The sequence below is a fragment of the Pituophis catenifer genome, unplaced genomic scaffold (assembly GCF_029215685.1).
Source record: "Pituophis catenifer annectens isolate HBS135680 unplaced genomic scaffold, rPitCat1.0.hap2 SCAF_2, whole genome shotgun sequence".
Taxonomy (NCBI): domain Eukaryota; kingdom Metazoa; phylum Chordata; class Lepidosauria; order Squamata; family Colubridae; genus Pituophis; species Pituophis catenifer.
This window is the reverse complement of record NW_027256882.1, coordinates 173,853,080-173,873,772: the sequence shown is the minus strand read 5'-3', so window position 1 is coordinate 173,873,772 and position 20,693 is coordinate 173,853,080. Positions and strand designations below refer to the sequence as shown.

Sequence of the window (20,693 nt, the reverse complement as noted above, 5' to 3'; positions counted from 1 at the left end):
ATTTTAAATTGACGGGCAAAAGTATTTAATGTTTTTTAAATTGTTTTTAAATTTTATATGTTGTGTTTTTACCGTGGCTGTTCACCGCCCTGAGTCCTGTTGGAGAAGGGCGGTATACAAATTAAATAAATAAATAAATAAATAAATAAATAAATAAATAAATAAATAAATGAATGAATGAATGAATGAATGAATGAATGAATGAATGAATAACGCTAAACAACTATCAGAAAGAGCTTATTTAACCCAGCACACTGATTCAAGAGAATTGCCTCCCTAAACATTCTCTACACCAGCGGTTCTCAACCTGGGGGTCGCGACCCCTTTGGGGGTCGAATGGCCATTTCACAGGGGTCGCCAAAGCCCTCTCTCGCCCCCCCCACACGCTTTCATTCACCCTCACCCTCTGCCTCTGTTGGATCGCCCGGTCGCCGTTTGCTTACCCCGCCCACTCCCAATCTATTGCTGCCTCCGGAGTCCCAGCTGATGGCTAGAGGGAAAAAAAACTTTAAATTCTTGCCGCGGGGCTTCAAAGAGCTAGCTGCAAAGAGGTAAATTCCTGGAGCAAGTTTTTTTCCCCCTAGCTATGCTGGAAAGAGAAAGCGAAAGCAGGGTCTTAGCTGCAACTTGACAAAATGAGGCAGAGAGATTTCTTTTTCTTTTTCCTCACCAAAAAAGGTAGGTACAAAACTGCAAACTACAAACAGTGGGAAATTTAGGGCAAAAGAGGAGGTTCAAGATTTTAAAACACAAAAGAAAAAAAGCTCTATTTAACTAGGGAATTGTAATAATTGAGATACTATTAATTGTATATTGTGTTGAAAGCAGAAACGGTTAAGTTGTGGTTTGGAGGAATATAAGGGGGAAATTATTTGATTTATTATTATTGGTAAATATAATTAATTGATTTGTAAGAAATTGGATTGCATGGAAATAATTGAATATTCATGTTCATATTGATTAATATACAAAAAAGATAGTTATATAACTAATTGATTTATATTAAAATGTTGAATTTGTATTAAACAACTGCATTACATAATTAACCAATGTGAGGATGGATATAAAAATAGATGACAATGCAAAGGGGTATAATATAGAATAGAAGGGAAAAATTGAATTTGATTAAGATTAGAGATGAGGATGAAGGGTAATATTGTTTTTTTAAAAAAAATAGTTGAGGAATAAATATGGTAAAAAGGAAATATAGAAATTGTAAATTTAATTGAAATGACTAAATACTGTGTTGGAAGAAATATCCTTCTGGGTTCTGCTCCAAGTGGGGAAAAAGACACTGGAAACATGGAGACTGCTTGGAAAGATGGTTTAATGGTGGACAGGATCACATGGCTTGATGGGGCCCATTGTGTTAGTTTCTGTTGCTATTGTGTTGCAAATGTCCTTTGACAAAGGATTGACTTTCTGCCTCTGGCCCATTAACAAAGGGTGGGGGGCAGGAAGGTGGGAGCTGCTTTGTCTGTAAAATATGCTTCTCCATTTCTCATCCAGGTAGGGAAATATAATATTCTGCCTTTTTAATATTTCCCAAAATATTTCATTCTTCTAGGAAAGGGGTGGGTGCTAACCTCCTACAACTGTTTAAATTTGTGAACCGGCCAAATACTCTGTTCAAAGAAAATATGTTGTATGTTTGTATGTGTGTTTCTAATTATTGCTATTTATTGCTATTTGTTTTCTTTTATTCTTTAAAGTTTAACAATTCATTCTTTATTTTAATATCTTAATATTTGTTTGGGGTTGGCTTTCTTCCCTTTCATCTTTTTTATTGTACAGCAATCTTTCTCCTCAAACCTACCACCTCTGTCTTTTCTTTCTTTCTTACTTTCTCTTCCCCCCCTCTTCTTCTTCTCCCTACTTCCTCTTTCTTTCTCTATCTCCTCCTCTCTTCCTCCCTCTCTTACCTTCACTCCTACTCTAATTTCTCTTCCCTTCCTTCATCCCTCTCTATTGCTGTATCCTTTTATGCATATGGACTACTCAGAGGGCTGAAAAAGTTATTTTTGACTGGTCCTCGCACTTTTGACCAGTCTTCCTCACATTTTACGTTTTTTGCCCTATCTTATGCCATGTTGAAGAGAAGCAGTTGTGAAATGAGTGACATGGTTGTTAAGAATGCTGCACAGGCATAAATATGAGGATGGTCATAAGTGTGAGGACCAGTCAAAAGTGCGAGGACCTGTCAGAAATGACTTTTTGCAGCCCTCCGAGTAGTCCCTATACATATAGCCATGGCCACCTGGTCACATGACCAGCTAGCCACGCCCACCCAGTCACTTGACCTCCAAGCCACACCCACAAAATAAGCCACGCCCACAGAACCGGTAGTAAAAAAATTTAGAACCCACCCTTGGTTGGGGGTCACCACAACATGAGGAACTGTATTAAAGGGTCGCGGCATTAGGAAGGTTGAGAACCACTGCTCTACACAGTATGTGGGTAACAGGTTCCTTCTTGGACTGTAATATCAACCACACACCAATCTAAGCTACATATTTGAATGCCAAATAAGAATATTTTTCAAAGAGGTCTGTGTTATGAGAGGGCAGCAGAAATTAAGCAGATTTATCCAGCCCTATTCATATAAGGATATCCAGGCAATCTGGCCCAGTGATCAAACTTGCAGAGTTTCAAACTTGATCAAACTTGCAGAGTTTCATCACTCACTTTCCAATGATTGTGGAACAAAGAGTTGTCGTATGAAAGACGTAACTACCGGACGTCATTTCCTAGGGAAGTTCTAAGCCCGTGATGGTGAACCAATGGCACGCGTGCCATAGCTGGCATATGGAGCCATATTGGTGGGCACACGAGCGTTGCCCTAGCTGATCTCTGGTGTGCCGGCCAGCTGATTTTTGGGCCTTCTGGGCCCATTGGAATTTGGGAAACAAGCTGTTTCCGGCCTCCGGAGGGTCTCTGGGAGGTGGGGAAGGTTGTTTTGCCCTCCCCAGGCTCCTAAAAAGGCTCTGGAGCCTGAGGAGGGTGAAAAATGGGCCTACCGGGCCTACCAGGCCATCGTGTGCCAAAAGCAAAGGGAGTGGGGGGGGGGGTTGCGTATGCATGCGTGGGGGAGCAGGGCGCAATGAATTATGGGTGTGGGCACGCATGTGCGTGACCCCCCCCACTCCCCCCACTTTTGGTATGCAATGGCAAAAAGGTTAGCCATCACTGTTCTAAACCCTTCACAAATCCTGCAGAACCGACTACTCTTTCAAGTTTGCCATTGTGCTATAAAGGTTAGAGATTTAAAAATAAATAAAACCTGTGGATTCTAACCCTCTGAATCACAGCATAGAGATGAGCAGGATAGGTCCCCTTTCCCCCAAGCAGCTTCTTTCCTCCATCATCAAACGCTTTGAAAACTTAAGAGTATCCTAAAGAAGGTCAAAGGAACTAATGGGTTAAAGACCTAGCTAAATATATGTCTTAGAACTACCAAGTGCTATTTGGATATCAAGCTACAGCTAGGCCATGCAAACAAACAAACAAACAAACAAACAAACAAACAAACAAACAAACAAGGGAAGTGTTAAAACACCCTTTATATGCTTTTCCCTTTATACTGTAGGATGGGTCTTTGATGATGAACTAACATGTTTTGATAGCAGACGCTGCAGATCTTGTCATTGCTGCAAAAGAAGGTCCCTAACCACTTGGCATCATCAAGTACACATTAAGACATACACAAAAAATCCCTTTTGTGGGCCAAGTCTGGCATGGAAGCAGCATCAGATGAATTAAACAACCTGAATCATTTATTGTCTTGTCAAGTCTACAGGCTTCTTTCCACCTCTCCTGGGTTACTCAGAAATAAAAATTGTTGGGACTTTTCTGGTACTAGTACTCAAGCACTGATTCTAGAAATCTCTTTCAATAAATGTGGATGCTGGCAGAAGAAGACAGTATACAAGGTGAAGAGAGCACAGTTAAGGTTGCTCTCCAAGGTCCTTCCCCGCCCCCGAGATTTATCCAACATTATACACTCCATTCCAGATTTTTTTTTCTCCGCAGTCGTAATTTTTTTGAATTTAAACCTGCCAGATTCTTGCTTAATCAACTGGAGAGAAAGTGGAGGGATGAGGTATTCTTGATGATTCTGCATTTTTATTTTGAATTTCAGTGTTTTTATGTATTTATATCCCTAATACTACATAAATTCTGTGCCCAAGAGATAGAGTAGAACTATCCTTGCTTCATTTAATCCCTTGGGAGTGGACTCTTTCTTCCTGACAGTTTAATTCTCCTAACATTCACTTTCTAATTTCTTGGGAATCTTAACCTTTTTTAGAAAATATACCACAGACAGTTGTGAGATGCAAAGCTCCCATTTCACATTTCCCCTCAGCCATGATCAAGCCAAAATGACCTAAGGATTCACAATGTCCTAGGAACTTCATAGAATGCAATCCAAAAATGGAACAAGAAGACCTTCACAAGAAGACCTAATATCAGCCAGACTGATATTAGACAGGCAACATCACCTCTGCTTTCAGCCTCCACTCCCCCATTTTTCCTGCAACCTCAAATTTCTGGTTGCTTCTTCGTGAAGTTCTCACCAATACGGCTGTCCATCACATAGGTCTCAATAATGGCACTCTTCCGGCATAGGTCCTCAGCCATGGAGGCACTACTGACTTCAAGGTGCTTCACCTAGCAGAGAAAGATTGCATTACTTGTTACTGCCAAGCCTGCTTCCCACAAGGCCAATGCTATTCTTAGACCTGGGAATCATCTAGCTTCAAGCAATGTCTCTTAAATGTGGCAGACCAATCTCTTTTTCCAATCTGCTCTCTTTATCCCAGACCACCCAGAGTTTGTCCGTGTCTCTGACTGATTCTCCCAAAGTTCAGAATTGGTACCTTTCAGAATCAGCTCCCCAGCCACAACCCTAAAAATCAAGGTCAGGCAACACTATCAGGATTAGAAGCAAAGTTGGTGGACTGCTACGTGGGTCCTTGGGAAGGCATGCCAAGGCCACCGTGTTCCTGCTTCCAAACTAGGGGGTCTGTACGGTGGGAAGTCCAGGAAATACTGAATGGCCCAGGGTCTCACAAAATCCAAACCTAAAACCCAGGTGATTTTATACCTTTTCCTCCAAGAGCCACTTCTCCTGCTGAACTTCGGCCAGCCGCTGGAACAATTCTGAGATCTCCTCATCTGAAAGGTCGGCTGGCCGTGGAGGTTGCGACTGTGACTGTGGGCTTCCTGTGGTTGACTGCAAGTAGAAAAGGTAAAAGGCAGATGTATCACTTCTCACATTCAGGCCTTTTACTACTCGCACAATTCAGCACATTTGCAGAACAACCCAATTTCCACCAAGCAGGCAAATCATTTATCGTGTGTTTCCTCTATACATAGACATCGGTGCTGTACATAAAAATAATTTTATAGTAATACATATGAAACTGTACATCTGGCTCTTACTACCAACTATCCTTTTCCATCTAATTCTAAAGCATTTGAAAGCAGATTCTCAAATGGTGGAGTAACTGGGAATTATGGAAGTTGTAATTTACCATGTCTAGAAACTGCCAATTGAAAAAGGTTGTGATCTAAAGCTAAAGAGATAAGAACATACAGTATATTTTCCTAGTGGAGACGTTATGCACACTGGGAAAACATCATTAAGCTATTTGTCTAATTTTTCCAGACGAGAACAGAAAATAAATTCACTAGTACGCTTATGGGGGGACTCAAAAGTTATACTGACTCCAGTCAGTGAAATAAATTGGATGTAGGTGAGGTAGTGGAACTGCTGAACTGATGCCTATGTTATGGTAATGGACTGGGTCATTACCAATAATCCAAAATTCAGTCCAGAACACAAGAGATGCTTTGCCTGTCCGGTGAATAAAGTCCTACCTATTCTGAAGGGAGTTGCCCTCATCTTAAAGTTTCAGGGCCATAGCTTTCAAGAGCTTATGGACTGAAGCATCTTTCTCTTGCTATGGTTCAATCTGATAAAGACACTCTCGTCACAGTAATCCATGCCCTGGTAACTTCTCATTTAATTAGTGCAATGCATTATACATTGGGTTGCCCTTAAAAGACATTTGAGACATTTCAATTAGAAGAAAATGCTGGTTAGAAGATTACTGAGTGAAACTGGGCAATATGAACATACCATGCCTGTACTTTATGGAGTGGCTTCCAATTAGTTTCTGCTCCGAAGTCAGGGTGCTGCTTAATCTATAAAGGGCTTCATCCTTGGATCTCCAGTATCTGAAGGAACTCTTCATTGCACCTATTTCTATTTATATCCTAACGTTCTTTCTTGGAGAGGCGGTTCTGGCTGCCCTTCCACCCTGTGGTGCTATTGTGAAGGCAATTTGGCCTTTTCAGTGGTAGCTCCTCAATTCTGGAATGCCCTCCCCAGCAGCGGTGGGTTGGTACCAGTTCGGTCCGGTTTTTGCAAACTGGTAATAATGGCAGTGGGAGGCTCCGCCCACCCACCCAGACGTCATCATGGACGATCTGCACCTGTGCAGAAGCTTCTGCACATGCGCAGAAGTGCGCCCGCACTCCCATTGTGAACCGATAGCGAAGGTAAGTGGAACCCACCCCTGCTCCCCAGCTAGGTACGGGTGAGGCCGTGGGTGGGGCCATCTTCATAATCGTATCTGTGCTGCCAAACCAAAATATTTTTATGCTCCCAAGCAGGGGTGAAATGCTCCCTGTTCAGACCGGATCGCCTGATCCGGTAGGGATGGAGGCAGGTGGTTCGGAGAACTGGTAGCAAAAATCTCTGTCCCCCCCCCCAAATTGCCCGGCTGAGCCGCGCAATCATCAGAGGCTTTTTTTTTATTTTTAAAAGCATTTTTTCTACAACCTCTTCGGCCGAAAAAATGCTTTTAAAAGTAAAAAAAAAAAAAAGCCTCTGATGATCCCACGGCTCAGCTGGGATCGTCAGAGGCTTTACAAGCATTTTTTTTACCACCTCTTCAGCCGAAGAAGTTGTAGAAAAAATGGTTTTAAAAGTAAAAAAAAAAAGGTTGGCCGCGCCCACTCAATCATATTACCCCCCCACCAAGCCACGCCCACAGAACTGGTAGTAACAAATTTTACATTTCACCACTGCTCCCAAGCCATTTAATAATGTGTAATTCCTGTTTGAAGTTTTTAACATTTTCACAGATTTTATTTCGTTATTGTTTTAGTTCTCCTTTTGTTGATTTTACTTTGTAATGCCATGGGTTTTATAAAATGTTTAAATATATGCTATTAATATTTAACCTATTGCTCTTAACTGTTAATATAACTTTAATTATAAAGTGTCAACATTTCCCAGTTTCCAAATCTATTTGCAATCTTAGTGTTCCTCCACTATGTTTAAAAATGATTAATTCCATATATTTGCTATACATGTTTAGGCCCTGATTCACGATAAAGGCAGTTTAACAAAGTGAGTCAAGCATGGAATGGGAACTAGGACTCCTTCGATCAGCCTCCATCCTGTTTTTTTATTCAGGCTTCATTAACTTCCTTGCACTGACATAATGTTTCAGTAAAGTTTCGTTTTGATTTACTGTTAGTGATGTTTGGTACCAGGTTTTGGCAGACAATACAAATTATGAATATCAGTAATTAAACAACATGTGTGAATTACTCTAAACATCTGTGAAAGCATTAAATTTAGATTACACAAGAACAGATTTGAAAACAAGTGAATTTGTTATTCTGATAAGGATCACAGACTCCTGAAGCAAGCATATACTCAAAACCATCCGATTCCTTAAATATTTAGCCTGAGTTTGTCCACTTGTGCCAGTATTTCTCATCTGGCTTCAGCTGACTGACCTTGGAGTCTTAGAAAAAGAAAAGAAAAAAGAAAGAAAAATCCCCCAAAAGCTTGAAGACTGCAACCCTGGTACTGCAGTGTCAAATGAAACTTGCTTGGGTGAATTACAACCTCACACTTCATCGATGCAAGAAACGATGTGGAGCAGGAGCGAGGGAAAAAAATATCACTTGCCCTTCATGGAGAAAAGGAAAGAACTAGACAGAAAGGGCCATTTCAGGAAATGCTGTTATTTTGTGTTGGGAAAGAGAAAATTCTCTTTATTTATGGGAATGAGATACATCCCCAATGGTGTAAAGCTACACCATTCAAAAAGGTTGGTTTCTGTGGCTTAGAAAGCTGGACTTCCGATTTCTACCTCTGGTTCCCTCACCTTGTTACTGCCAGCCACGGATCCCTCCTTCATGATTTCACGATAGCTGAAGGATGAGATGCTGCTACTGTCTCCCGTCTGAGTCCGACTGGGGGAACTGATGTCTGCCAGTACAAGATCCTCAATTCCTGGAAGGCAAAGAGAATGCCATGAAGGGAGATGTTTCTAGAGTCCCAGTCGCCCAGGTCTGCAATGACTTATTGGACCATTTGACTAGGAGAGAAAACATATCTAGATTATTAACTCCATTCTAGATACTCTATGGCAAAACTTAGTTTCGCTTTTCAAAAAGGCATAAACCAGCTTCGACTCTTTTTTTATAATAATTTTTATTAAAATTTAAAAATACAAACATAACTAATGCAATTAAAAAATATAAAAAGGAAAGAGAAAAAAGAAAAAGAAAATGTTAAAAAATATAAAATGATTTCCCCTTCATCAAGACAAATAAAAACAATTTCAGTAACTTTCTCTAACATTTCAACAAAATATCTCTCCTCCCATATCTTATATTTTACCTATAGACAAATTATAAAGTCTTGTCATTCAGTCCGAATCAGCAAAAGTCCATTCAGAATTACTAGAAATAACAACATATGTTTTAACCTTAATCAAATAAATCAGTTTCATATTTCCTTTCCTTTTAACATATTTTCTCTAAAAATGCAATTTAAAAACTTCTTCCCACATCTCTTATTTATAAACGACCATTCAGACCTAGTATAAAAATCTATTAAGAAACAGAAGCAACAATATATTAAGATCTTAATCTTTAATCTCTTCAAATAGTGTGCTGCAAGTTTATTTATCATTGTCTCTCTTTCTCCTCTCAGAAAGTCCTTCACAAATTCAGCATGGACTAGAAATAACATCTATATTTTAACCCTAATCAAATAAACCAACTTTGTAACCCTTTATTTTATTTTTAATACCATAGCTTATCATTTTTATACTAATACAATAAAAAATATCTTCTTCCCATCTTATCTATAAGACAAATGTTTAAAGTCTCATCAGTCTTGGTTTAGAAAAACTCATTAAAAATTACTAGAACAAACTTCATATATATATATTAACCTCGATCAGATAAGACATGTTATATTTCTTCTTTATGCTTTTAAAAATCTTGATGTTTATTTCCCTTAATAGGTGTCCCAAAAGCTGGCTTCTTTTCATTTTCTTTTTTCTCCTTATAACATCTTCGTAACACATCTCTTTTCTAAGTCCAAGGTAAGAAAATTGTTCAAATCACTCTTCTGGTTTATTATTTGTGTGTGCCTTTTAGTTATTAAGGTATCAGCCAGTTTCATTTGATTCTGAGTAACATTCTTTTTCATATTATTCTTGTAACTTGTCATTACAAAATATCCTTGAATTTTTCCAAAGTTAAAATACTTTCCTCCATTCTGTACTAGTGGATCTCTTCTCCTTTAATTATAATCTTAACTTCTTTCTGGTTGGCTCGAATGCCCGATCTTCAAAATCTCTTATCGTGTTTTTTTCTAATCCACAACATTTTCTCATGGGAAAATGTCTTACACTTAAGATTCAAAATCTTTGTGTGTTTTAAATAGGATTTTAAATAAGCTGCAGAAAGGATTCAGATAATTAATTTCAAAACCTTATTTCCATCTGGCTTCTTAGTCTGCTAATAAATTTCCACAGTCAATATTCTAATAACCTTTTGCTGTTTATTTCAGAACATATTTTTTTCTTAAATTTACATGAAATCTCTTTCACAGAGGATTGAAGAAAAATCATTCAGTGTGATGAAATTTGTCATTTTGAAGGTTCTTAACTTCCAAAAATATATTTCCTGAAGTGATTAAGAAAGGAAGTGGGCAAACCCAATGTTTGCTTGAAGGCTCCGTACCGCAAATTTGACTTTTCCTTGGCTCCCAGAGCTCTAAAACCAACTGGAGACTATTGTTTTATGGTCTCCTTGCAGAGACCCTCTGTGTGAAATGCTTATAGCTGATCCAAGGTCCTTCCCTTTGTCCAGAAAGGAATTCTGAGGCACTGATTCTCCCAAGTCCTTGTTCTGCTGTGGTTATCTGTTTTGTAGTGGAGCCATCTTCAATAGGCCATTGCTTCCCCAGAGGTCAACCAGCATCACCTCTGATTAAATTGTCATCATGGCTTTTTCATTTTTCCAGGTTTTGAAACAGAACTAGGTGGATGGAATAGTCTGTGGACATGTAAGAAATGAAATTCTATTTTTTTCACCAAGTCAACATGATAGGAAATGCTCTAAAAAGATGTAGGCAGAAGCCATGAGAGATTGCCCATCTTTAGCAGGATTTGCTTCAGCAACTGCATGCAAATTCCTCTCTTCTAATCACTTTGAGCGTAACTCTGATTTCATCTGATGTCATGTCTTCCTCAGGGAATTAGCAAACTAACCTTGAGAATAGCAGATTCTCACTCTGCAGCTTCAAGTATCACACGTGGCCTAGAAACAGTGAGAGTCTTCTAGACCTAATTACTAGGAATATGCAGTTCTGACTAGAGGGCTCTGATAGTATGTGGGAATCACTTTGAGAGACAGAATGGAGAGCCACAGACTGAACAAGTGGCATGTAAAAGATGTCTCTGCCTACAGAAGGGAAGGATGGCATGAGAAAAATTTCCGAAGGAAAGGAGGGGAGAAACACAAGTTTCTGTTAATGTAAGCTAACAATAAAGACAGAGTTAGTACTCCTGACTGAGCTTCTTGGGTGGACTACTTTGCAGGACTATTGAGGTGATGCTCCAAATCCAGTCATACACAGGCAAAGGGTAACAACAGCTTTTGGGCCTCATGCTTCCACAACACCCATGAAGTCTTCATACTCCCTCTACTGGTCTAAAATCCCAGTTTATAGAAGTGTCAGGATGCTGTCTTCTTAAATATGCCATGTAGGAGTTAGTGGGCGCAGGTTAGCATTAATTGTGCTTAAGGCCAGCATTAAGATAGCTTGCTTTGTATCTAATGCAAAGGTTGCTAAAGAGAGTTGTGAATGGGGGAAATGCATAGAGAGTTAACTCAGCCTGAATCCTTTCCGCTGCCATTCCCCCACCTCCCATAAAGATTTCAGAGGTTTTGACTGCAAGGCCCAAATTACTTTTTATATGAACAGCAGATTCTTTGTTCCCAGTCTCTGTTTGTGCATGTGTTGAACGTTCTACTTTAAAGCTTTTGATTTACACTTCTTTTTTTGAAAGTAACGTAAAATAAAGTAAAAAGTAAAGTAATAATAAAAAATAAAATAATAAAATAAAGCAAAGCAAAACAAAACAAAATAAACCAGGCAGTCTCATTTGGAATCTCCCCTCTTTATAATTTTTTTTAAATAATTGTTACTCTGGTACATCTAGATGAGCAGATCCACAAAAAATAGTTTCAAGAGAGGTGATGATGTACGATCATGCAGGGATGAAGTGTGTAAGGAAGTGAGTGAGACAATTTTTAAATGAGGAATCCTTAACATACTAATGTATTATAGTATACAACTATGATCTGCATCTACCATATTTTTCAGAGTATAAGATGCACCTACCTTTTTTGGTGAGGAAAAGAAGAAAAAGAAATCTCCCTCTGCCTCTGAGCAATTTTGCCTCCTTGCAGCAAACAGCCTGCTTTACTTTCGTTTTCGTTTTCAGCATAGCTTGATTAGTACAAGGGAAAAAAAATCTGCTCCAGCAATTTACCTCTTTGCAGCAAGCAGCAGAGCCCTGCACAAACCAGTTGAGAGCAAATCAGCTGAGAGTCGGATCCAATCAACTTGTGCTAATTAGACTGTGCTGAAGCTGAAAGGAGCTGTTTTTTCCTTGCTGTTTGCTTGCAAGGAGGTAACTGCTGCGAGACAGAGGCCAAAGGGTAGAGGCCAATGGGTGGGCGGGGCTACATTTGGTGTATAGGACACACCTAAACTTTCACCTCCTTTTAGGGGGGAAAAGGTGCATCTTATACTCCGAAAAATACGGTAGTTTATCCCACCTTCTTTTGAAAATCACTAGAATCCAAAAGCAATTGACCACTAGCCATTAGCTGAGCAGGTTTTTGCTATCCAACTATTACTACTAAGATTTCCATTCAGTTATGAGGGGAGGGGGCTGGATAATTTTGAGCTACCTGCCTCTAGACTTCACAATAAACTCTGGTTTACAAAAGCTTGCAGATGTATAAGACAACAAACCCCAGAATTCTCACAGTTGATAATTCTGGAGGTTACAATCCAACATACTCAGAGGATATCTGGAGGTCTTAGATGGGAAATGAGCTTCCCTCCTGATTAGATTTATATGCTTCTCTCTTCAACTGGGGAAGTTCTGAGGAGAAATTCAATAGCTTCCACTTTTCTTTTAGACTAATTATGGTTGTCACATTGCCTGAAACGGGCACTTTGTGATTAATCTTATGTATGATTTGCCTGAAAGCAGGAAGAATCAATCCATTGGCTGAGAAACCAAAGTTAAGCGTAGTTCATTGTTCAGGAAAATACAGAAGCAGAGAGGCGTAAATGGACCTAGATGGGATATAAAATTTATCCTGAGGTCCATACACAGCCATTAGCCACCTCTTCAGCCTGAAATAACAAAGCAACAAGCATGCAACTAACTGTCTGGTATCTTCAGGCTCCTCCCATTACTAACAGCATTTTCAATCCATTGACAAGTGGGATAGCTTGGGAATGTCCCATGGATACTGTTGAAATTTGAGGAGAAGTTGCATGCTCTTTCATAAAACAACTGCCAAGACAAGGAGGTAGTTATGCATTCACAAGGAGACAGCTATAATGTACATAGCCATCACAAGACACAACCGACCAGACAGCAAACAAGTTAAATTTACCACTTCCTTTCTCCTCTCAGAATGCATATTTGTTGATTAGATTTGCATCTACTCTCATTCAGGAGCTCACGGTAGCTCCTGAATAGCAGTTTCTCTTCCCCAGAATAGCAATCTGTGAGGTTCACTAGCCTAAGAGAGAATGAATGACCCAAAACCACCCAGTTATCATTCATGCTGGAGAGTGGAATGGAACCCAGAGCTTCATACTCCTAGTTCAACCTTTTTGCTATTGCATCACATGGGCTCTTTGTTCTTGACTTGACAGCCTCCAGTTTAGCTTTGTCTAGCCAAGTTGTCTAACTATCCTGAACCAATTTTTGTTTTCTATAAAAACACCTGGAACCTCTGTGGGGCCCAGAGATATGCCTAAAAACCCAAATAAAGTTGGCAGCTGTCACTTGGCTTTTGCCTATCAAAATTCTGGTTTTAAAAAGTAACGATACCTGTTAAAATACTTGGGTGAGCCTACAAGCCTTAGGGCACCATGTAGCAGATTGTCAGCCTCTGGCTAACCGTATTATTCCACTGCAGGGGAGAGCTAATTTCCACCATTCTTTAAAACCGTAAACCAAATTACCATAAATCATGGGTGGACTATGTGCTGTGTAGTGACAGTAACCAGCATGCATCCTGCATTTGGGTGTCAGGCTTAATCATAACCTACTATGGTTAGGGAGATGGCAAACTTCCTTCTCCAATCTTCTTCAGAGAAGGCAGATGGCATGTGTGGGACACTAGCACATTGTGCAGTGAATGTATTGTGCAAACCAACCTGCTATGTCATAGTGTAACCCATCATATCCATCATACAAGAGTGCTACGTGGATAAAAAGGAGAAAAATTACTGCCAATTTGAAATCAGGAAAAAAACTGAGAACATTAATCTACCTTAGAAAATTGCACACATATATAAACCGAAAAGGCAAGGGACACTTTTAAGAAAGCAGATTGCAGAATGTGTCTTCCAATACAGACCATCTGGTGCATCACCAGTTCACTAAAACAACTGAGCGAGCTTTCTTTTGCTTTTGAAAGGGGTGGTTTTAGCAGAAAACAAGGACCAAGCTTCCAAAAGGGATTTACGACAAGCAAGGTTAAAACAGGCTACTAAGGAGACCTGCAGAGGGAAAATCTGCAACCTTTGCTACCTATTCTGTTTTAGACTGCTTGACTTAAGATTCTTCAAATGAGTGCTTTCTAAGTGTCTTGGCCACCAGCTCCCATCAGCCCCAGCCAGCATGATCTCTTTGCAGAAATAAAGGCACACAAGCACATACAGTATCAGAAAGACAAGAGTAGAAGCAGAACTCAGCACAGATCCATATTGCTCTTTACAGTGATAAAGAATGAGAGTTACGATGGCCCTGATCCAATTCTATCCTTTTACCAGGCTTTTCTGAGATGGCTTTAGGTAAGCCGGATTTCTTTTACAGTGTAAGGAGGAATAGAATGGCTTCTCTTAAAGGCTTCACTTGGTGGGAGCACCCCACACACTCCCACACAGACACCATCTCTGCAAGCTGGGTCATACAGCTTCAAGGAGAACTAAGGCAGGTTTGCTATTTAATCTCAGCCATGAATCCAGGCTGTAGGTTTTCTTTCTTCCCCAAATAGGAACTTCTTTATGACAGGATATCTTCCTTATTCTGAGAGTCATCTTCCCTGATGGGCAAAGAGTTTGTCCATTACCTGCTACCCAATTCTTTCAGTGAGTTGTTCTAAGGCAGGCATGTCCAAAGTCCGGCCCGGGGGCCAATTGCGGCCCATGTTCAAATTTCAAGCGGCCCACAGCCTCTTCTCCCTGCCAGCTCAGCCTGTCACTCATTCCCGCCGGCCGGTGTTTTTCCCTTCACCACACAGCGGTTCCTGCAGCTGTCCCCTGCTGCCTCCTGCTCCACAGCCACCCTGCTCTGCCGAGCATCTCAGCCATATTTTTCACCAGAAGATGGCAGTAGACCTGAGTCAGCACTCTCACCACGTGATCCTTGTGAGCCCATTTCTAAAATGGCGACTGTGTCTTAAAAAAGGAAAGTTGACAGCAAGGACCGCTGCTTCCATGACAAGTGGTCAGCCCCCACACATTTTCACCTCACCAAATCTGGCCCTCGCAAAAAGTTTGGGCACCCGTGATCTAAGGTTTCTCCTCAATAAGAATGACAACCATTGAAGGATAGTCAGAACATCAGACTAAACCTCGCCCTCCCCTTGTATCCCATCCTAGACAATCAGCAGAAGCCTATCGCCATCTTTGTAGCTCCTCCCTGCTTTGGGGTCATGTTCCATTGTGATATATTTTGTATAAATTCTCCCAGACTTTGATAAGTATAAAATAAAACAAGGGAAAGGAGAGCAGAGAGCAGGCAGCAGAGTCTAAATTTGATAGTATTTCAGCAAACAGAGATCCATTTTCTTCTCCCGTGGCTCAATTAATAAAAAAGGCAAGGTTGAGGAGAGAAAATGTATTTCTTCTTTTCCACACTGGCATCTATATCTGCCTGTAGAGACAGATATCCTATTACAATGAAGGGCACTGTGACTTCCCACCTAGACCACCAACCAGGTTGTTACTGCATTGTTTCAGAAATTCTCTGCACCTCGTGTTTCTAGACCATCCTCTGATGCCAGAAATGGGATTTTTAGCAGTTGTCCAACCATCTAACACAACTTCAAGAGCTTCTCAAAAGGAGAGTGCTTAGTGCGTAGGAAGTGAAAGATCCTACAGCAAACACAGCAGCTGCTCAGCCTGGATGGTTCATTTTTAATTCAGTCACAAAAATAAGAGACCCCTTTAGTGCTAGCAACCTGAAGTAGAAAATCATAGGCATCTCCCTAACTCTGACCCAGGCCTCAAACTACTAGTTCATTCAAGTGCCATTCTTGGTTATTGATGCTGCAAAGGCCTGTCTTTCTCCACAGCCTAATCTTTTCTTTTAGCCACAGGCTAAGCTGGGGGTCACTGTTCTTTTGCCAAAGGAAGAAAGAAGAGAAAAAGTCAATTTTATGACTTTTGACTGCAATTTTATGACTGCTGAGGAGGAGAAACATTTTCGGCTTTGCACAGGCGTACCACACAAAAAACTGCAAAGAAGAAACTCAGAAAATTAAGAAAATATTTCTTGTACTAGGAGCCCCAGAGGAAAAACAGCAAGATAAAAAAACACATTTAGTTTGTAGGTTGCCTGGGTTCAGGAAAATTGTTTGCTTCAGCCTTACTTTAAAGAGGGAGAATTATACAGGCTGTTTTATACAACTAGCAATCCTTTTTGTAAAGCTGAGGGCAGAGCAGCTTAGAATGGAATGAGTGTGCCTATTATAAAAATCATACTTCACAGTTCCAAGATCAATGTATGCTGAAAACATTTTTACCATCTTACCCAGTCAAGGCATGGTTGCGATTAAGGAGAAGACCCAATGACAAGATTAACACCAATGTTCCCCCAGCTGTTTCATAAGTATAAGCAGGAGGACCAATAAGCATGGTAAAGAGCAAAGATCGAAGGACGTGTAGTTCAGCAACAGCAAGAGGACCGTAGTGCACAAAAATGACTCAGTTCAGGGCTGGGGCCTTGTACATGCAGTACAGGAAACACAGGTTTGGGCAAGAGGAACCCTTGGGGGAATGACTAGACTCTCTGGGTACCAGACAGCAGTTTAGCAGGTTGTGATTTTAAAATCCACACTTTGTCCACTGGCAAAGGCAGTCAAGAAAGATGACTTCTGGGCCATATCTGGTGGAACTCTCTCCAAAGTTCTCAATACTGAGGTTGAGTCTCCTAGTTTTGAAATCTAACCATGTCATTCATATATTACCGGTGGGCAGAGATGGCCAAATAAAGGGCTACCCTAAGGAAATAGTCTCTTCCCCACCTTTGTTCATTCTACTTCATCTGCTATCCTGACTAGGCAGCCCGGCTCTGTTCCAATCCAAACCCATCATGTCCTCTTTCCCCAGTCAAAAGAGTGCAACACAGACAGATACAATAATTGCGCTTTCCAGCATTGTCTCTCTTCCCAGAAGACTCACTGAGCTGATCTAATGTTTTAATGCTTAACTTCCCTGGGAGCAATTTCAACTCGCCTGGTTCCCCTCCCTCCAGATCGCACACAGATGGGGCAGCCAGGTGTCTGACTGACCGCTATACAAGCCGGACTGCTGGCTTCCTATTCCTGTGGTGTCTGGCAATTGGAGACAGCATCATTTCTCCCTCCTGGAATACAGCTTATGTTCGTGACAATGCTGATCTAGGAGTTCTCAAAACTGCTGCCAGTGCAAGTTCTGGAAATAGATGTGTATTTTGCTTCAAATATTTCATTTGTTCCCAGGATTGAATTCACATCTTAAAAGTGATGTTATAACAGATGCTGATAGAAATCTACAAACTTGGACATGCTTTCAGGGAGGCTCAAAGCTACAGGTGGTCAAAGGACAAATCAGAATATCTGGTGGATTTTTAAATGCTTTGAGGAGATCTGTCAGGATTTTTGCCTTTTCCCTGTCAAACAAAACAATTGTCTTCTCAATGTTGTTGGAAAAAGCACTTATGGAAAAATCAGAAGAGGATTTTTGCACGAAAGTACTCATGAATCTGATTCCTGATATAGATCACATATTCCTAGGCTAATTTAAAAAAAAAATCAACTTGTAAGGATGTATCCATGAGATTATTTTATAGATAGCGTTTGATCCATGAATCTCAGGGTTCTAAGAGAAAGAGAAATTTGACCCAGTGACCCTGAGATCTGCTTGCTCCTTTTCTACACCATTTTACCCCAGATTGAATCAACTTCTAGACTCAAGTCAAAGGAGTTCTCTAAAAACCAAGGTGGAAGAGCTACATGCTTTATCTATTGAACTGTAACAGTTAATTTAGTGCCCACATGAACTAGTTTTTCATTTACATTAGCTTGCAAAAATTTTACCTATCCTTGGTTCCTGGACCTATGGCACACTTTGAAAGTGCTCATGAGATTCAAAAAGAAAGATACATATGTACCTACTCTCCACATTATATGTCATGGCTGTATGTACGCACTATGTTTCTCCAGGAACCCAGGGCGAAAAAAGTTTACAATATGATAGGAAGCATAGCATTCTTCTCTCAGAGAAGGTCAGGCCATGTGTTTGTGTACTTTTTTTTTTTGGCGATGTTTCTGTACTGCCACAACCCAACACAATTCCTAGTGGCTTACATAAGAGCAATCAGAACAATCAAAACAGAATCAATACTGAATTAAAAAATACACCAGATCAGAGAATACTACTCAACGGTGTGTCTAGCCTTCTAACAGTAATTACAAACTGAGCCCTGTATGAAGCAACAGTGTTTTTACTGCCTTCCTAAAGGACATCAGGGTAGGCACCAAATAAATCTCTAGGCAACAGCTACTCCACAGTGAAAGTGTTATCACAGAGAAATTCTGCCTCTGGGTCCCTAGCTCACCAACCTCAGGCAGGAGATCTGGAGAGGAGGGTGGGGGAACTGACTTTCCTTTCTTAGAATGAAGATACAAGGCAGTCCTGGAGATATCAGATAGCCAGGCCACATAGGGCTTTATAGCTTACAATTAGCCCTTCTGAATTACACCCAGTAACATGTTAGAAGCCAATGCAGGACCTGTAAGAAGACTGTCACATGGATATGATGCCTTACACATACTAACAAACAGCCAGCTGCATTTTGCACCAATTTCATTTCCCAGCTAGTTTTCATATGTGGCCCTAGGTAAAAACCATTGCAGTAGTCTCATTTCTAGTTGATGAGGGTGTGAGTTACCTTCACCAAGCTCTCCTGCTCCAATTAGGGCCACAACCTGCACACCAGCTGAAACTGGGCAAAGGTTCCTTTGATCGCAGCTTCTAACTGCAGGTCTAGTCTAACAGTAGCTAAGAATCCAAGGAAACCCTCAAGCCATGAACCTGCTTCTTCAAAGTGAGTACAACCCAGAATAATAATAGGAGCTAATAAAAGTCAGATTTTTTTTTTAAAAAATAGCCTTCTATTGTGCCAGAATTCTATTTGTTTCATCCCATTCAGATCTGCACCAGGATCAAGAACTCCACCATATTTCCTGCTTGGCCTGAGGCAGGGTTGAAATGCTCCCAGTTCGGACCAGAACGCCTGATTCGGTAGCGATGGCGGCAGGTGGTTCGGAGAACCAATAGCAAAAATCCCTGCCCCCCCACTATGCCCAGCTGAGCCATGCGATCATTAGAGGCTTTTTAAAAAACTTTTAAAAGCATTTTTTCTACAACTCTTCGGCCGAAGAGGTTGTAGAAAAAAAAATTCCTTTAAAAGCCTCTGACGATCCAAGCGGAGTTGCCTGATCGTCAGAGGCTTTTAAAAGCATTTTTTTCTGCAACCTCTTAAGGTTGTAGAAAAAATGCTTTTAAAAGTAAAAAAAAAAAAAAAGTTGGCCACGCCACCATCATATTACCTCCCCTGCCAAGCCATGCCCACAGAACCGATAGTAACAAATTTTACATTTCACCACTGGCCTGAGGTGGATATATACTATATGTATATAACGGAGGTATCAGCGGCATATTAATACATCACCCCAAAATTAATAAGATAACCCTTGCTCATCTGCTTTTTAAAATTTACATGAAACGGTTAGATTTTCAAAATTAGGAGAAAGAAGAGCAAATGTTTCAGCACCCAACAAGGAAGCAACCCGCTGGCCAGCCTCTCTTTCTCTACCAATTGGAAATGCCCACCTAGAAAAGAGCAGAGACACCATACAGTGCCTCCCTCCTCTGGTCCTTGCAGATAATTCAGAAGTATATCATGATCACTGGTACTACATGTTAAAGGAACCAAGAGGAATGCACTCTTCTTACCTAACAAAACCATCGAAAGCCATTCATCAGAGTAACCTGTTACATTTTCCACTCTGTTTCCAAGCCTGAATCCAGACTAAAAATAAGTCAAGATAATCTACTCTTAAATTCTGCATCTGATGCCTCCTCTACATCCTTCCTACAACAGGGAAGATTGGAGAGGTAATGGAAGCTGTCCAATGCTTGGATCCAAAAAAAGCCTTCTTTAACAAGAAATACACTGCAGCTATAAGGCTATTAGGCACCCTTCTCCTAGTGAGGTGCTGACCATCTCCTGAACTCAACGAGTAGAGCTGGAGTTTGCCCCACAAGGGGTGGATCTCATGCCTCAGCACATTCTATATCCTTCCCTTAGGGTCTAGAAGCCAGAATGAATCCCAGATAGCATTACCGAATATTATCCAATCAACCTTTTCTATTCTGCCCACATAGAGCTCAGATTTTTGCATATATGAGCAATTTTATTGGCAAACTATTGCAAAAGTAACTCATAGCAGCTGCAGATGGATCGTTGTGACTGCTCTTTCTCCGCAGGGAGCAAAGGTAGAGAAAAGCTGGCACTTGGCCGCCTTTACCACAAAAGCCTGAGCTCCAACAGAGGTTTACGTGTAAAAGTGTCTTTCAAAGCAAATTTCTAAAGTTCCCAAAATACATTTGAAAAAAAAAAAACATGCTGAATTAGTCATCCTGTTGAAACAAAAGGAAAGCTTTTAAGGTCGTTGAGTTTTGTTTTGAAGGCAAAATGACGTAAAGTAGGAATATTACTGAAATGAGCAAAATGTAAACCCACTAAAACTGTTCAGTACTAAAAGGATTCTAGAACTTAAGG

At 40.5% G+C, this 20,693-nt stretch overlaps 1 protein-coding gene across 3 annotated transcripts in view; it reads right to left on the bottom strand.

Annotated features, from left to right (window-relative positions):
• Positions 1–20,693, bottom strand: part of GRIPAP1 (GRIP1 associated protein 1) — a 76,878-nt gene that overhangs the window by 12,571 nt on the left and 43,614 nt on the right. For 2 of the 3 annotated variants that reach the window (XM_070938079.1, XM_070938080.1), the window contains 3 exons: positions 8,190–8,317; positions 5,105–5,233; positions 4,575–4,668 (listed from right to left, as the gene is read on the bottom strand). In XM_070938079.1, the coding sequence (XP_070794180.1) occupies positions 4,575–4,668; positions 5,105–5,233; positions 8,190–8,317 (351 nt within the window). Of the gene's footprint in view, positions 1–4,499; positions 4,669–5,104; positions 5,234–8,189; positions 8,318–20,693 lie in introns of all 3 variants that reach the window. The other variant, XM_070938081.1, reaches the window with a different exon arrangement.